Genomic DNA, 15,646 nt, shown 5'->3' on the forward strand with positions numbered 1-15,646 from the left:
GATGGGGGACACTGCTGAGCTCCTGGGGGACACTGCCGAGACGTGGGGGACACTGCCGAGACGTGGGGGACACTGCCGAGCCATGGGGGGACACTGCCTGGACATGGGGGACACTGCCTGGACATGGGGGGACACTGCTGAGCTCCTGGGTGACACTGCCGAGCCATGGGGTGACACTGCCTGGACATGGGGGGACATTGTTTGGACATGGGGGGGACACTGCCAAGCCCATGGGGGACACTGCTGAGACCTGGGGGGACACTGCCTGGACATGGGTGACACTGCTGAGCCCGTGGGGACACTGCCTGGACATGGGGGGACACTGCTTGGACATGGGGGTGACACTGCCGAGCAATGGGGGGACACTGCCTGGACATGGGGGACACTGCTTGGATCCTGCCTTTGGGGGGTCTCGTACGGCGCTGGTGCCCCCGAGGCTGGGGTCTGGGCAGGGCAGGAGCAGCCGGGGGGGGCGCAGGATGGGGACCCCGTGTGGGGTGGGTGACACCCGCACCCCCACAGGTGGCCAGCAGCCGGGCCGGGAAGATCTTCCCCGCGTGCCCCGAGAACGACGAGACGGACACGTCCAAGGTGGTGGAGATCCAGAACAAGCAGATGATCGAGTGGGCCCTGGGCGGCTTCCAGCCCTCGGGCCCCAAGGGGCTGGAGCCCCCCGAAGGTCAGCGGGGCTGGGGACTGGGGACGCTCCCGGGGGACACTGGCCATCAGCTCGGGTGGCACGGGCCCGGCAGGGAGGTCCTGGGGGGCTGGGACCCTGCTGGGGGGACCGTGGTGATGTGACCCGCCGGGGGGGGGGGGGGGGACACGACTGATGACAGCACTGACCCGCAGAGGAGCGCAACCCCTACAAAGAAGTTTACACGGAGATGTGGGTGGAACCCGAAGCAGCCGCCTACGCACCGCCCCCACCCGCCAAAAAACCCCGGAAAAGCACAACCCAGGAGAAGCCCAAGGTCAAGGAGATCATCGACGAGCGCACCCGAGGTACCGGGGCTGCTACCGGGGCTGCCACCGGGGCTGGCCGTGCCCCCGTGCCTGCCGCTCCTCCCTCGGGGCTCGCTTCGGCCGTGCTCCCTGCGGGGCGGGGGACAAGAGCTGCTCCAGGCCGGGCCCCCTTCTCCCCCCGGCTCCTCCCTGCCGGGGGGGTCCCTCCCTGCACCCCCCTGGCCGGGGCAGCCCCCCTGACCGCGCTGTTCCCCCAGAGCGGCTGGTCTACGAGGTGCGGCAGAAGTGCAGGAACATCGAGGGTGAGCGCGGCGCTGCGGGCGGGCTGGGCTCCGTGCCCCAGGGCACGGGGGCACACAGGGCTGTGGGGCGGCAAGGCCAGGCCTGTCCCACCCCTGGGCCTGGCTGGCAGAGGGACAGCAGCTGGGACGTGGCAGTGGCCCACCCTGGGTGGTGGCAGGGACCCCCCAGGACACTGCCCGGGGCTCTCGGGCTCGGGGCTGGAGGGCAGAGGGGACTCGTGCTGCTGCTCCCAGGGCTGGTCCCAGCTCTGGTGGGACCCCAGCATGGGGTGAGTGTGTCCTAGGGACTGCAGGACAGGGCTGGGCTGTCCCCATGCCAGGGTGGGGTGCCAGGGTGATGGGTCAGGGTGTCCCCATGCCAGGGTGGGGTGCCAGGGCAATGGGTCAGGGTGTCCCCATGCCAGGGTGGGGTGCCAGGGCAATGGGTCAGGGTGTCCCCATGCCAGGGTGGAGTGCCAGGGTGATGGCCATGCCTGGCAGAGTGCCAGGGCAATGGTTGGGGTGTCCCCAAGCCAGGGTGGGGTGCCAGGGTGATGGTTGGGGTGTCCCCATGCTGGGCTGGGGTGCCAAGGCGATGGGTCACAGTGTCCCCACACCGGGCTGCAGTGCCAGGGAGATGTCTCAGGGTGTCCCCCTCGCTGGGGTGGGGTGCCAGGGCGATGACCACACCAGGCTGGGGTGCCAGGGCGATGGCTGGGGTGTCCCCATGCCAGGGTGGAGTGCCAGGGCAATGGGTCAGGGTGTCCCCACGCCGGGCTGGGGTGCCAGGGCAATGGTTGGGGTGTCCCCATGCTGGGCTGGGGGTGCCAGGGCAATGGGTCAGGGTGTCCCCATGCCAGGGTGGGGTGCCAGGGCAATGGGTTACGGTGTCCCCACGCTGGGCTGGGGTGCCAGGGCAATGGTTGGGGTGTCCCCATGCCAGGGTGGAGTGCCAGGGCGATGGGTCACGGTGTCCCCATGCCAGGGGGGGTGCCAGGGTGATGGTTGGGGTGTCCCCACGCTGGGCTGGGGTGCCAGGGCAATGGGTCAGGGTGTCCCCATGCCAGGGTGGGGTGCCAGGGCAATGTCTCCCCTTCTCCCCCAGACATCTGCATCTCCTGCGGGAGCCTCAACGTGACCCTGGAGCACCCTCTGTTCATCGGGGGGATGTGCCAAAACTGCAAGGTACGGCCTGGGGCAGGGCCTGGGGGGCTCACAGGGTGTGCCCTACCCCGTGGCGGGGTCCCCAGCGTGCCCAGGCCCGCAGTGACGCCCCGGCTGTCCCCAGAACTGCTTCCTGGAGTGCGCGTACCAGTACGACGACGACGGCTACCAGTCCTACTGCACCATCTGCTGCGGTGGCCGCGAGGTCCTCATGTGTGGCAACAACAACTGCTGCAGGTGCCACGGGGCTGGGGGTGCCACGGGGCTGGGGGTGCCACGGGGCTGGGCTGGAACCAGCCAGCTTCCTCTGGGGCCCCACTCCTGTCCGGCGTGAGGCTGGGCAAGTTTGGTGTTGCCACGTTCCTGCTTTTGGTGATGCCAGTCCTGGTGTGGGACTGGGGAGTTTTGGTGATGTCCCAGTCTCAGTAAGGGACTGAGAAGGTTTGGTGATGCCACGGTCTTGGCACGGAGTTCAGCCGGTCGTGGTTTGGGGCTGGGATGTTTTGGCAGTGCTGTGGTCTGTGGCACAGGAGCAGGCGGTTCTGGTGATGCCAGGGAGGTTCTGGTGGTGCCAGGGAGGTTCTGGTGGTGCCACTGTCCCCGTGTCAGGCTTTGATGTCCCAGTCTGGGTAGGGTATGGTGATGCCACAGTCCCACCATGGTCCTGTGTGAAACTGGGAGGTTCTGGTGATGCCAAGTCCTGGCATGGGAATTCGGTGATGCCATTAAGGAAATGACCCAGTCTGAGCATTCCTGAGCCTCCTGGGCTGTCACACTGCCAGTGCCAGACACTGTCACTGCTGTGGCCAGAGCCCCGTGGCTGCAGTGGCCCAGTGGCCCAGCTGGGCTCCCCACGGCCCCACACCCAGTCAGACCCTGCTTCCCCAGTGGCTCCAGCCCAGCTTGCCAATGGCAGAGTCTCAGATGTCTTGTTCAGTAAAGCCATTTATTCGTGGCACAGAAATACGAGCACAGCCCGAGCTGGTGCCTCTGAGGAGGGATCCCAACTAAAGAACCCCTCGGTTTTGTCCCCTCAGTGTCCCCCTCTGCACTGTTCCTCCAGAGTCCTCAGCTCCTGTGCACGCACCTGGCTGGCAGGCAGCTCTCTTGATCTCCTTTGTTATGTTATCCCAACCCCTGCTGGGTCTGCCCATTCACCCAGCTGGGTCACCCTTCCTCTCCTCTTTGTTATTCCAAAGCTCAGCAGTTCAAGCTGGGGCTCCACCCAGAGCTCAACCTCTGCAGCTCAATCTGCATTTCAATCCCACTACCTGGAGCAGGTTTATTCACCTCAGCACTAATCTGGGATATTCTGTGATGCCTCAGTCCTCATGTGCAGCTACAGAGGTTCTGGTAGTGCCACAGACCTGTGGAACTCGGGTGCTGCCAGTCCTGCTGTGGGGCTTGGGAATGTTCTGGTGGTGCCACAGTCCCGGCATGGGAAGTTCTGGTGATGCTTCGGTGCTGGTGTAGGATTTCAGTGATGCCAGCCCTGGTTTGGGGCTGGGAGGATTTGTGATGTCCCGGTGCAGGACTGGAAAGATTTTCATGGTGCCACATTCCTGCCATGGGCTGTTGCTGATGCCAGTGCTGGTTTGGGGCTGGGGTGTTTTAATGATGCCACAGTCTCCATGTGTAGGGTCGGGAGATTTTGGTAATGTTCTGGTCCAGGTGTGGGATTGTGGGAGTTTTGGCAATGCCCTGGTCCTGCCACAGTCCTGGCACGGGGACTGGGTGATGCCAGCTGTGGTTTGAGACTGGGAGGCTTTGGTGGTGCCTCGGTCCTGGTTTGTGGGGTTGGGGGAAGTTTTGGTCATGCCCCAAACTGGAGATGGCGTGGTCCTGCCACGGAGTTTTTGGTGATGCCAATCCAGGTGTGAGGCTGGGGAAGTTCTGGTGATGCCAGAGTCCTGCCATGGGGTTTTGGCTGATGCCAGCTCTGGTTGGGGGCTGGGGAGGTTCTGGTGATGCCACAGTCCTGCCATGGGGTTTTGGCTGATGCCAGCTCTGGTTTGGGGCTGGGGAGGTTCTGGTGATGCCACAGTCCTGCCATGGGGTTTTGGCTGATGCCAGCTCTGGTTTGGGGCTGGGGAGGTTCTGGTGATGCCACAGTCCCGCTGCAGGGCTGGGGCGAGCTTTGGCAATGCCCCAGTCCCAGCACTGAGCTGGGAAATGCTCCGTGGTCTCAGCCCACGGGTGGGAGTGGGCAGCTCTGTGGGACCCCGGTGGTGCCACCGCCCTGGCACGAGCCCCGCCGCTGACCCTGGCTGCCACCTGTGCCAGGTGCTTCTGCGTGGAGTGCGTGGACCTGCTGGTGGGCCCGGGGGCGGCGCAGGCGGCCATCAAGGAGGACCCCTGGAACTGCTACATGTGCGGCCACAAGGGCGTCTACGGGCTGCTGCGGCGGCGGGAGGACTGGCCCTCGCGCCTCCAGATGTTCTTCGCCAACAACCACGACCAGGAGTTTGTGAGTGCCCCCTCCCCGCTGGCCCCCCCCCAGTCCCTCACCACTGACCCCCAAGTTCTCCCCGCTGACCCCCCCAGCCCCTCCTCACTGACCCCCAGCCCCTCCCCACTGACCCTTCAAGTTCTCCCCACTGACCCCAAGCTCTCCCCACTGACCCCCAGTCCCTCCCCGCTGACCCCCCCAGTCCCTCCCCACTCACCCCCCAGTCCCTCCCCGCTGACCCCCCCAGTCCCTCCCCACTGACCCCCCCAGTCCCTCCCCACTGACCCCCCAGCCCCTCCCCACTGACCCCCCCAGCCCCTCCCCACTGACCCCCCCAGCCCCTCCCCACTGACCCCCAAGCTCTCCCCGCTGACCCCCCCAGTCCCTCCCCGCTGACCCCCCCAGTCCCTCCCCGCTGACCCCATCCCCCTGGCTCCAGGACCCCCCCAAGGTGTACCCGCCGGTGCCCGCTGAGAAGAGGAAGCCCATCCGGGTGCTGTCGCTCTTCGATGGCATCGCCACAGGTGGGTGGGGGTCCCTGGCCCCCTGGCCCTTGCAGGGGCTCCCCCAGGGCGTGTGTGGGATGGGGGTGACAGGAGCCGGTGGTCTCAGGCCGTGGGTGTGGCCGGGTCTGGGGGGGTTCCCTTGGGCAGCCCCCCCTGTCTGCTCCACCCCAGGGGTCACACAAGCGGGGAGCAGGCAGGGCTCAGCCCTGGGGGTGGGACGGGGCTGGGGGGCCCCGTCGTGCGTGCACGGCCCACTCCCCGTGGCTCCCCACAGGCTTGCTGGTGCTGAAGGACCTGGGCATCCAGGTGGACAGGTACATCGCCTCCGAGGTGTGCGAGGACTCCATCACCGTGGGCATGGTGAGGCACCAGGGCAAGATCATGTACGTCGGGGACGTCCGCAACGTCACCCAGAAACACGTACGTGCCCTCCTGCCCCCCTCCCTGCCAGCGCCGGGGCCTCCCCAGAGCTCCAGGAGCAACCCTGGGGCCCGGGGTGGCAGTGTCAGGGCGTCCTGAGCGGGACCCCGTGGTCCCGGTGGGTCCCTCCCCGCGCCGGGAGCTCGGCCAGCGTCACGGCCCCCCGTCCCCCGGGCCGTGGCAGCGCCTGGCTCAGCCGGGCTCTCCTTTGCCTCTTGCAGATTCAGGAGTGGGGCCCCTTTGATCTGGTCATTGGGGGGAGCCCCTGCAACGACCTGTCCATCGTCAACCCGGCCAGGAAGGGTCTCTACGGTAGGAGAGGGCTGGGGCTCCGCAGGGGTGGGGCTGGCCCCCCAGGGCTGGCAGAGACCCCCCCCCCAGCCCTGACCCCAGCCCTCCTCTCTCCTCCCAGAGGGCACCGGGCGCCTCTTCTTTGAGTTCTACCGCCTGCTGCACGAAGCCCGGCCCAAGGAGGGCGACGACCGGCCCTTCTTCTGGCTCTTTGAGAACGTGGTGGCCATGGGCGTGAGCGACAAGAGGGACATCTCGCGCTTCCTGGAGGTCAGTGCCCGCCTGGGGTCACCCCCCTCCGGCCCCGGGGACCCCCAGGTCCCACCCCCACGGCAGGGGGCTGCCCAGCTCCACTGACCCTTCCCGCTCTCCCTCCCTCAGTCCAATCCCGTCATGATCGATGCCAAAGAAGTGTCCGCAGCGCACCGGGCACGGTACTTCTGGGGGAACCTGCCCGGCATGAACAGGTGGGTGAGAGCGGCCCCAAGCCGAGCCCCCGGCTGGCTCTGGGAGGGTGGGCTGCACCCCAGGGTCCTCCCTCAGCCCAGCTGTGCCTCTGGGGGTCCCCTGAGCCTGGTCAGGGCTGGGCAAGAGCGGGAGTCTGACAAAGAGCTGATGGCACCCCTAGAAACCTGTGGTGGTTCCCCTTGGGGGGGTGGCTGGTCCTGTCCCAGCTCTTTTGTGCTGGAGGGGTGGCACTAAGCTGTCCTTTGTGTCCCTCTTGGGTGTTGGCTGCGGCAGCCCACAGCTAGTGGCCACAGATGGGCTCCCACAGGAATTGCTTCTTGCCCGTGACCTGCCACAGACCCCCAAAACAGCCGTGGCCACCTTGTGACCCCCACAAACCCCAGCTGGAGACCTGCCCTGTGCCCAGAGCGGGGGGGACAGTATGGGGACACAGCGCTGCCACCCCCTGCCCACCATCTCTCCCCCCCCCAGGCCACTCGCGTCCACCGTCAACGATAAGCTGGAGCTGCAGGAGTGCCTGGAGCACGGCAGGATAGCAAAGGTCAGCCCGGGCTGGGTGGTGAGGGGGGCCTGAAGAGGCAGGAGCGGGGTTCCAGTGCTGTCAGCAGCAGTCCCAGGCTCCCTGGGGCGCAGGGTGGGGGTTTCAGGAGGGATCAGCGGCGGCTCCCGGGGTGGGAGTCCCCCGGGGGCTCCGTCCCGCCCCAGCCTGACCAGCCCGTGCCTCTTGCAGTTCAGCAAAGTGCGAACCATCACCACTCGCTCCAACTCCATCAAGCAGGGCAAGGACCAGCACTTCCCCGTGTTCATGAACGAGAAGGAGGACATCCTGTGGTGCACGGAGATGGAGAGGTAGCGGTGCCGGGGCCGGGGCAGCGCGCCGGGTCCCGCCCGCGCCAGGCCCCTGACCCCGACCCCTTCCCGTCCCGTCCTGTCCCGCAGGGTGTTTGGCTTCCCCGTGCACTACACGGACGTGTCCAACATGAGCCGCCTGGCCCGGCAGAGACTGCTCGGCAGGTCCTGGAGCGTGCCGGTGATCCGCCACCTCTTCGCGCCCCTGAAGGAATACTTCGCCTGCGTTTAGGGATGGGCAGGGACTGGTCACACGGAGCGAGTCGGAAACAAACCCATCCACGCCAAGAGAAGTGAACACACAGAATGAGAGAAGAGTCAGCACCCAGAAGAGAGACGGGATTTCGCAGCCCGACGGGAACCCAGCACACGTCTCCCCGAGCGAAAGGGGTCGGTGTCCTCTCCGGAATTTCCCAGGATCAGCTTTAGCTATTTAAAAACAAACAAAAACCACAAGAAGCAAACAAAAACGAAGACGGCGAAAGCAAACAACCGACAACAAAACGGAAGAAAAAAAAAGAAAAAAAAAGAAAAGAAAACCAAAACCTTTTTTTTTTTTTTTTTTGGGTAACCTTTTAATTTTCCGCTCTTTTCTGGCTGGGTTTTCCTGTCGGTTTGGTTTCCACTTCTCGGAGCAGCGGGCGAGACGAGATGCCGTCGCCAGCGCCGCTCTCGGAGAGGGGGAAACGGCAGCGGGAAAGCCCAGCGGGGAGGGAGGCGGAGGCAAAGGAGACCCGCTCTGCTCCGAGACCCGCTCCGAGACCGCTCCGCTCCGTCCGCGCCAGCGCCTGGCCGGCCCGGCCCCGGCCCCGGCCGCGCTCGGCGGCTCCAGCGCCCGGCGGCTGAGCCTCGCTCTGTTCCACCAGCACCGCTCTCCGGTGACATGGAGCCAGCCCGGCAGGGAGGCCGGGAACACACACACCACACACACACCTTTTCTACAGTATTTTGGGTGCCTACCATACGGAAACCTTGAAGAGAGCAGATCCTAGAAGCCGCTGTTACCTCTTGTTTACAGTTTATATATATATGATAGATATGAGATATAGATATATATATATATAAAAGGTACTGTTACTACTGTACAACCTGACTTCATAATGGTGCTTTACACAGCGGGGTGAGTCGAGACATCAGCTTCCACGTTGCCTTACGTGCCGGGCCTTTCCGAGCGAGCGGCAGGGCCGGGGCGGCCGGGCGGAAGCGTCTCCATCCCGAGTCATGCAATAACCTTTTTCTGTCCCGAACGGAAGCGCCTCGGCGGTGCCCCCCTGCCCCGCCGGCGCCACCCCACAGCGTACTGGTGCTCTTCTGCGTACGTGGTGTCCGGCAGGGCCCGTGCCGGGTGTCCCCCGGCAGCAGCGGGGGGGCTCCTGCCCCCCAAGCCGTGCCCCTCGCCGCGGGCGCCGCCCGCCGGGGCGGCGTGGGGCACCGGGCTCTGGCCGAGGGCGGCGGCGGGGACGCCGGCAGGGCAGGGGGGACAGAGCGGTGCCGGAGCGCGGCCGGGGCGTTTCCGGCATGGCGCGGGGATGGCCGCGGGTCCCGGACCCTGGTGCTACATCCGCGGGGCCGGGCCGGCGGCAGGAGGGCGATGCCCCGGAGAGCCCGGACGGGACCCCGGCGGCGTCGCCGCGGCCGCCGGGCCATCGCTCTCCTGCCCGCGCGTGGTTCGGAGCGAGCGTGTCCCCTCGGTGCCACGCGCCCCGCCGGGGGTGACGGGGCACCGCGGCGTCGGTGGCCCCGGCCGCAGGGGCCGGGAGCCGCGGTGTGAGCAGAGCGCGGGCAGGTGCTGGCAGTGCGGTGGATGGTGCTACTGCTCCGGCGGCCGCGGTGCCGCGGGTCCGGCCCCGGCGGGGCAGGGACCGGTGCTAGGGCGCGGGGAGGCTCCCGGGGGCCCGGGCCCGTCGCTGTCTCTTCTCTAACTGTGAAAGGTGCGGGCTCCGGGGCCGCGCTCGCTGCGGGGTGCTGGCTAATGGCAGCGAGCCGCGGCCCGCGCGCTCCGAGGTGCTGGGACCGACGGCGGCGGGGCCCCCGCCTCCCCTCCCTCCTGGTGCTACCGGGGGCTTGGGGGCCCCTCTGGGTGCGGGGGGCACGGGGAGCTGAGCTGGCACAGGCGGCCGCGCCGGGGGCACCGCGGGGCTTGGCTTTGCCGGGGAGTGAAGGTGGCGAGGCAGGAGGGCGCTGGCCCCGGGCTCTGGGCTCCTGCTCGCTCCCGGGGCCAGATGGCACAGGATGGCACAGGACCGCTGCACCGGGCACAGGTCCTGCCTGCCTGCTGCTGTCTGAGCCCACACGGCCCCACGAGCCCGTGTGTGGGGCTGGCGTGGCCCTGGGCATCCCCTGTGGGGCACGGTGGGCACTGCGGGTCCTGCATGGCCCTGCAGCGCTGCTGCGGGTCCTGCATGGCTCCGTGCCCCTGGCTGTGGGTCCTGCATGGATCCACTGCGCTGGCTGTGGGTCCTGCACAGCCCCACAGCGCTGGGTGCCAGCGCTGCATGGCCCTGCAGCACTGATTGCAGGCCCTGCAGCGCTGATTGCAGGCCCTGCAGCGCTGATTGCAGGCCCTGCAGTGCTGATTGCAGATTCTGCAGCACTGATTGCAGGCCCTGCAGCGCTGGTTGCAGATCCTGCGTGGCCCTGTGGCGCTGGGTGCTGATCCTGCACGGTCTTGAGGTGCTGGGTGCTGGTCCTGCACGGCCCTGCAACGTTGTTGGCAGGTCCTGCAGGGCTCTGCGGCACTGGGTGCTGACCCTGCACGGTCCTGCAGCTCCGGGTGCTGGTCCTGCACAACGCCGTGGCTCTGGGTGCTGACCCCGCGTGGCCCTGCAGCTCCGGGTGCCGGTGCTGCCCCATCCTGTGGCACTCTCGGGCGGGTTCTGCACGGCCAGGCGCCGGGTTTGGGGGTCCCGGCGGACCCCCGGGGCCGCCCCGGCTCAGCCCAGCCCTGCAGCGCTCCCTGGGACCCCCTTGGCCCTGCTGCACCTTTGGGGGGCCGGGTCCCAGCGGGTGCTGCGGCGCGGGGGCCGGCGCGGCGCGGCGCTGGCACGGCCCAGCCGGTGCCGGTGCCGGTGCCCCGGTGCCGGTGGGAAGCAGGTTCCTGCTGGGAACAGGTGCCGGCGGCGGGGGGGGACCGTGGGGATGCCTGGGGCAAGAGTTCAGTTTTTAACGTACCCGACTCACGTCTTTTTTTAACAAAACAACCAGACAAATTCTGTTGCACAGCCCTAGATGAAAACTCAAAACAACACAGCAAGGCCTGAATTCCTTAAGATCCGCCGAGGGAGTGGGGACAAACACGGTGCTAAAACATTTTATTAAAAATATATATTGTTAAATTAAGTCTGCTGTCTGGACAATGACTGTTTTGTTTCTCGTAGTGGAGTTTCAAAGAGCACTATTATTTTACTCTTATATATTATTATTAAAAAAAAAAAACAAAAAAGAAAAAGGCATTTTAACTTTGTACTTGAAAACTAAATGAGAGATTTCCTGTGTTTTAGCCTAGTCATTGAAGTAGCTGACGCTTAACTATTTGTGAGAATCATGTACTCATCATCCCGAGGAATACGCGCGTAGAGCTGGTACCCTCCTTCCTCCCTTTGATTTGGCTCCGCCGCCACATTCCCGGCGCCGCCGCGGCCGCCCCGGCTGCTCTCCCTCCCCTTTTCCCGCCCCGACCCCCCCGGTTTATTTTCTACTTCTCTCTCGGTTCGTTGCCCCTGTTTTTTTGTTGGTTTGTTTTTTTAGGGTCGCTTCTCTATTTATTGCCGCTGAACTGTGCATTTCACGGCCGGAGGTGCCGCGGGCGCCCGGCGCTGTTGTATCTGTGTGAGTATTGCTCGTGACATAGCTGTTCTGAACTAATAAAGGTCAATGCGTGCAGCAGATGTAGAAAGTCTGTCCGTCCCGCTTCCATCCCATCCTCCTTTTCTTTTTCTTTGGTGCCCAGAAGAGTATAATACAGACGAGCTCCTTTCTAATGTACTTGTGCTGGAGAACACTTGAATAAATGTCCTGTTTTGTGCAAAAAAAAAAAAAGAAAAAAAGAGGAAAAAAAAAAAAAGACAGGAAAAAAAAAAAACAAAAAGACGCTCTCTTGTGTTGTTGTGTGGTCTGTCTGTCGTGGTGGGGTGAGCCGGTGGTGGTGGGTCCTGGTGGGTGGGGAGATCCAGGTGCTGATGGGGTCCTGGTGACAGTGAGGTCCTGGCAGGTGCTGGGGCTCTGGGGGGGCAGTGAGGTCCTGGCAGGTGCTGAAATCCAAAGGTCTGGTGGAGTCACAGGGCGTGGGGGGGTCCCAGCAGCAGTGGTGGTGGGGCCCTGGCAGGCTGTGGGATTTGGGGTGGTTGTGGAGTCCCGGGGAGCCCTGGATGGGCCCTGGCAGGCTGTGGGATTTGGGGTGATTGTGGAGTCCCGGGGAGCCCTGGTGGGGTCCTGGCAGAAGGTGGGATTTGGGGTGATTGTGGAGTCCCGGGGAGCCCTGGTGGGGTCCTGGCAGAAGGTGGGATTTGGGGTGATTGTGGAGTCCCGGGGAGCCCTGGTGGGGTCCTGGCAGAAGGTGGGATTTGGGGTGATTGTGGAGTCCTGGGGAGCCCTGGTGGGGCCCTGGCAGCCTGTGGGATTTGGGGTGATTGTGGAGTCCCGGGGAGCCCTGGGGTCCCTGTGGGTGGGGAGGGGGTGTCCAGGTGACAGTGGGGTCCCAGCCCTGAGGTGGTTGGGTTCCCAATGAGTGATGGGGTGCCAGGGGGGTCTCAATCCCAGGTGTGGGGGCTCTGGGTTGAGCCCAGCTCCCTTGGGCACCGGGGGCCTTGGCTCGTGCAGCCCTGGGGCGGGGGGGTGCAGAGCCCCCCAACAGAGTGGGAACCCCCCCCATGAGCTGTGGGTCAGGAAATTGCCCGGCGTGGCTCCTGCCTCAGTTTCCCCTCCAGCTGAGACTCCTGGGGCCTCCCCCAGTGCCAGCCCCCCAAGGTGCTGGGGCCTGGAGCGTGGTGGGTGGACGTGGGGTGGGCAAGCAGTGGCTGTGACAGGTGTGACAGGTGTGACAGGTGTGACAGGTGTGACAGCCTGGGGACCTGTGCTCTGCCCGGGATGGTGCCACAGGGCACTGCCAGGCTCTCCAGGCTGCTGAGGGCCGTGGCAACCTCAGACAGCACAAAAAGGCCCAGTGCTGGTGCTGCAGCTGGGATAACCCCCGGGATCAGTCCGGGCTGGGGCGTGGATGGATTCAAGAGCGGCCCTGGGAGAAGGTGTGGGGAAATGGATTTATAGAAAATGTTCAAAATCTGATAGAAGGCTCACGTAGCGTGTGTTTCTATGTAAGCTTTGAAATAAGAAATGCTGACCTAGAAATGTTACGGAATGAGACAGACATTGTTGAGAGAGAAACTGAACTAGAAACAAGTTTTAAGGGATGGTCCTGTAAATAAGATTAGATACTTTAGGGAAATAGAACTATGAAAGATGTCCTGTGGTGAGAACCATGAGGGGTAATTTTAGATTATCAGTTTATAGGAATTTACAGCATGGTGTGGCTAAAGCTGATGGGCCAAGAAACGCTTACAGCAATGAGGAAATAGCTGCTGCACTGTTAGGGCCACAGAAGGGAGGAATTTATGGCAGGAAGGTTCCGGGCCTGGAAGAGGCAAGGTCTGGTGGGCACGTCCTGGTTTCACACGGACATTTCCCCGCCGTGGCTGCGTGTGGAGAGCAGGAGCTGCTCACAAACGAGTCACAAACACCAGCCCAGGCAGCTGTGACCAGCAGTGGCCACCCCAGCCTCCCAAACATGCCTTGTGGCTACCCGAACCGGGACTGGGTGAACTGGTGCTGCTGCCCGGCTGGGAGGAAGGTAAATTCAGTAATATCTTACCTAACAAAGCTCGGGAGGAAGGGTGTGGCACTGGGAGTGGGTACCAAGAGCGAAGAACTCACCAGCCACGGGGGCATTGGGCAGGAACCCCAAGATGAGGAAGAAACTGATAAAACCAGCTGGGCACTGTGCAGAGCCAGCTCCAGCAGGGGCAGGTTGCCACCACTGACTCGTGGCCCAGAGACCCAAAAAGATCCAAAAGAAGAGTAACACTGAGCATGGGACTAATTAGCGTAAGAAGCAAAGGATGTATTTAAGCAATGGAAGATAGACTTCTAATTAACGAGAGAACTGTATAACTCACATTTATTGTTAAGTAAAATCCACATTGCTGACTGTGGCATAGGGTCTCATTTGCAGCTCAGTTCAGGCAGAGGCTTCTCTCACTAACTGGATCTTAACAGGGCCAAACAGCAGCAGCACCTGGAGCTGCTGAGAGAGCCCAGAGGAGACCACGGAGCTGCTCCAGGGCTGGAGCCAGGCTGGGAGAGCTGGGGCTGCTCCCCTGGAGAGGAGAAGGATCCAGGCAGAGCTCAGAGCCCCTGGCAGGGCCTGAAGGGGCTCCAGGAGAGCTGCAGAGGGACTGGGGACAAGGCCTGGAGGGACAGGAGCCAGGGAATGGCTCCCAGTGCCAGAGGGCAGGGCTGGATGGGAGATTGGGAATTAGGAATTGTTCCCTGTGAGGGCGGGCAGGCCCTGGCACAGGGTGCCCAGAGCAGCTGTGGCTGCCCCTGCATCCCTGGCAGTGCCCAAGGCCGGGTTGGACACTGGGACACCCTGGGACAGTGGCAGTGTCCCTGCCACGGCAGGGGTGGCACTGGAGGGGCTCTGGGCTCCCTCCCCGCACAGACCTGCGACTCTGGTGACCAAACGTGTGCACTCCTGTCCCCGTGCCCAAGGGCAGCAGGACCGAGCCCAGCTGGAGGAGGGACCAACAGGGACATGACAGGGACAAAAGCCACCCTGGGGAAGGAGTCGCCCCTGGCAGTGACAGGGGCTGCGGGGCTCTGTGGGAAGGACCTGGGGGTCCTGGCAGGGACAGAATGAAGGTGTGCCCCCCGTGCCCCTGACACAGGGGGGACAGCAAAGCCCCGGGGGCACCAAAGGGCTCAGTGGGCAGGACCTGGCAGAGCCGGGCAGTGCCCGAGGACAGGGTGGCACAACTGGGATGGGATGGATGGGATGGGATGGGATGGGATGGGATGGGATGGGATGGGATGGGATGGGATGGGATGGGATGGGATGGATGGGATGGGATGGGATGGGATGGGATCAGGGGATGGGATGGGATGGGGTGGGATGGGATGGGATGGGATCAGGGGATGGGATGGGATGGGATGGGATGGGATGGGATGGGATGGGATGGGATGGGATGGGATGGATGGGATGGGATGGGATGGGATGGGATGGGATGGGATGGGATGGGATGGGATGGGATGGGATGGATGGGATGGGATGGGATGGGATGGGATGGGATGGGATGGGATGGGATGGGATGGGATGGGATGGGATGGGATGGGATGGGATGGGATCAGGGGATGGGATGGGATGGGATGGGATGGGATGGGGTGGGGTGGGATGGGATGGGATGGGGTGGGATGGGGTGGGATGGGATGGGATAGGATGGGATGGGATGGGACAGGAAGTGGACATCAGGATGGGGATGAAGCAGGAGGTCCCCCCAGCTCCATGACCCAGCCCCGTGCCCCCAGTGCTGCACCACAGGCCGGGGGCCACACCCTGTGGTGGTCAGTGGTCACTCCAGGTGTCCAGTGCCACAGGCTGCTCCCCGGGGGGGGAATGGGGACAGCACTGCCGTGTGCTGTCTCCACACGTCAGGAGCCTGAGACGGGCTGTGCCAGGAGCTCCTGGGGCCGCCAGGACAGGCCAGGGGATACTGGGCTGGCAGCTGGTGGGATGTGCTGGGCTGTGCTGGGCACTGCCCGGTGTTACTGGTCACTACTGGGTGCTCCTGGGTGCTGCTGGACTTTCCTGGGCACAGGAGGGCCCAGAGGGTCCTGGGCTCTCCTTGTCACCTTGGGAGGGGCGTGCGGGGATGTCCTGGGTGGCCACGGGGGGCGAGGGGATGGGGGAGGCCCTGCGGGTGCCGGGGGAGCCACGGGGGACCCCTGGGTGCCACAGGGGAGGGAGCTGGGGGGGGGCTGCCGGGCAGGGTAGGGGAGCCCGGTGGGCAGGGGCAGGGGGCGAGGGGTTGTGGGTGGGGTCCGGGGGGGTCCCGGCGGTGTCCCGGGGGGTGTCACCGGGGTGTCACGGGGGGGTCCCGGCGGTGTCCCGGGGGGTGTCACGGGGGTGTCACGGGGGGGTCCCGGCGGTGTCCCGGGGGGTGTCACCGGGGTGTCACGGGGGGGGTCCCGGCGGTGTCCCG

The 15,646-nt window shown here is 64.6% G+C and overlaps 1 protein-coding gene across 3 annotated transcripts in view; it reads left to right on the forward strand.

Annotated features, from left to right (window-relative positions):
- Positions 1–11,447, forward strand: part of DNMT3A (DNA methyltransferase 3 alpha) — a 41,773-nt gene extending 30,326 nt beyond the window's left edge. For all 3 annotated transcript variants that reach the window (XM_053936769.1, XM_053936771.1, XM_053936770.1), the window contains exons 10-23: positions 523–679; positions 853–1,005; positions 1,224–1,268; positions 2,353–2,432; positions 2,536–2,648; positions 4,695–4,878; positions 5,300–5,384; positions 5,641–5,786; positions 6,008–6,098; positions 6,199–6,347; positions 6,459–6,544; positions 7,017–7,086; positions 7,276–7,394; positions 7,485–11,447. In XM_053936769.1, coding sequence (XP_053792744.1) covers positions 523–679; positions 853–1,005; positions 1,224–1,268; positions 2,353–2,432; positions 2,536–2,648; positions 4,695–4,878; positions 5,300–5,384; positions 5,641–5,786; positions 6,008–6,098; positions 6,199–6,347; positions 6,459–6,544; positions 7,017–7,086; positions 7,276–7,394; positions 7,485–7,626 — 1,620 coding nt within the window. In that variant the 3' untranslated portion in view covers positions 7,627–11,447. The remainder of the gene's footprint in view (positions 1–522; positions 680–852; positions 1,006–1,223; positions 1,269–2,352; positions 2,433–2,535; positions 2,649–4,694; positions 4,879–5,299; positions 5,385–5,640; positions 5,787–6,007; positions 6,099–6,198; positions 6,348–6,458; positions 6,545–7,016; positions 7,087–7,275; positions 7,395–7,484) is intronic.
- Positions 11,448–15,646: the final 4,199 nt, after the last annotated feature.

Source organism: Vidua chalybeata, chromosome 3, assembly GCF_026979565.1.
Source record: "Vidua chalybeata isolate OUT-0048 chromosome 3, bVidCha1 merged haplotype, whole genome shotgun sequence".
Classification (NCBI taxonomy): domain Eukaryota; kingdom Metazoa; phylum Chordata; class Aves; order Passeriformes; family Viduidae; genus Vidua; species Vidua chalybeata.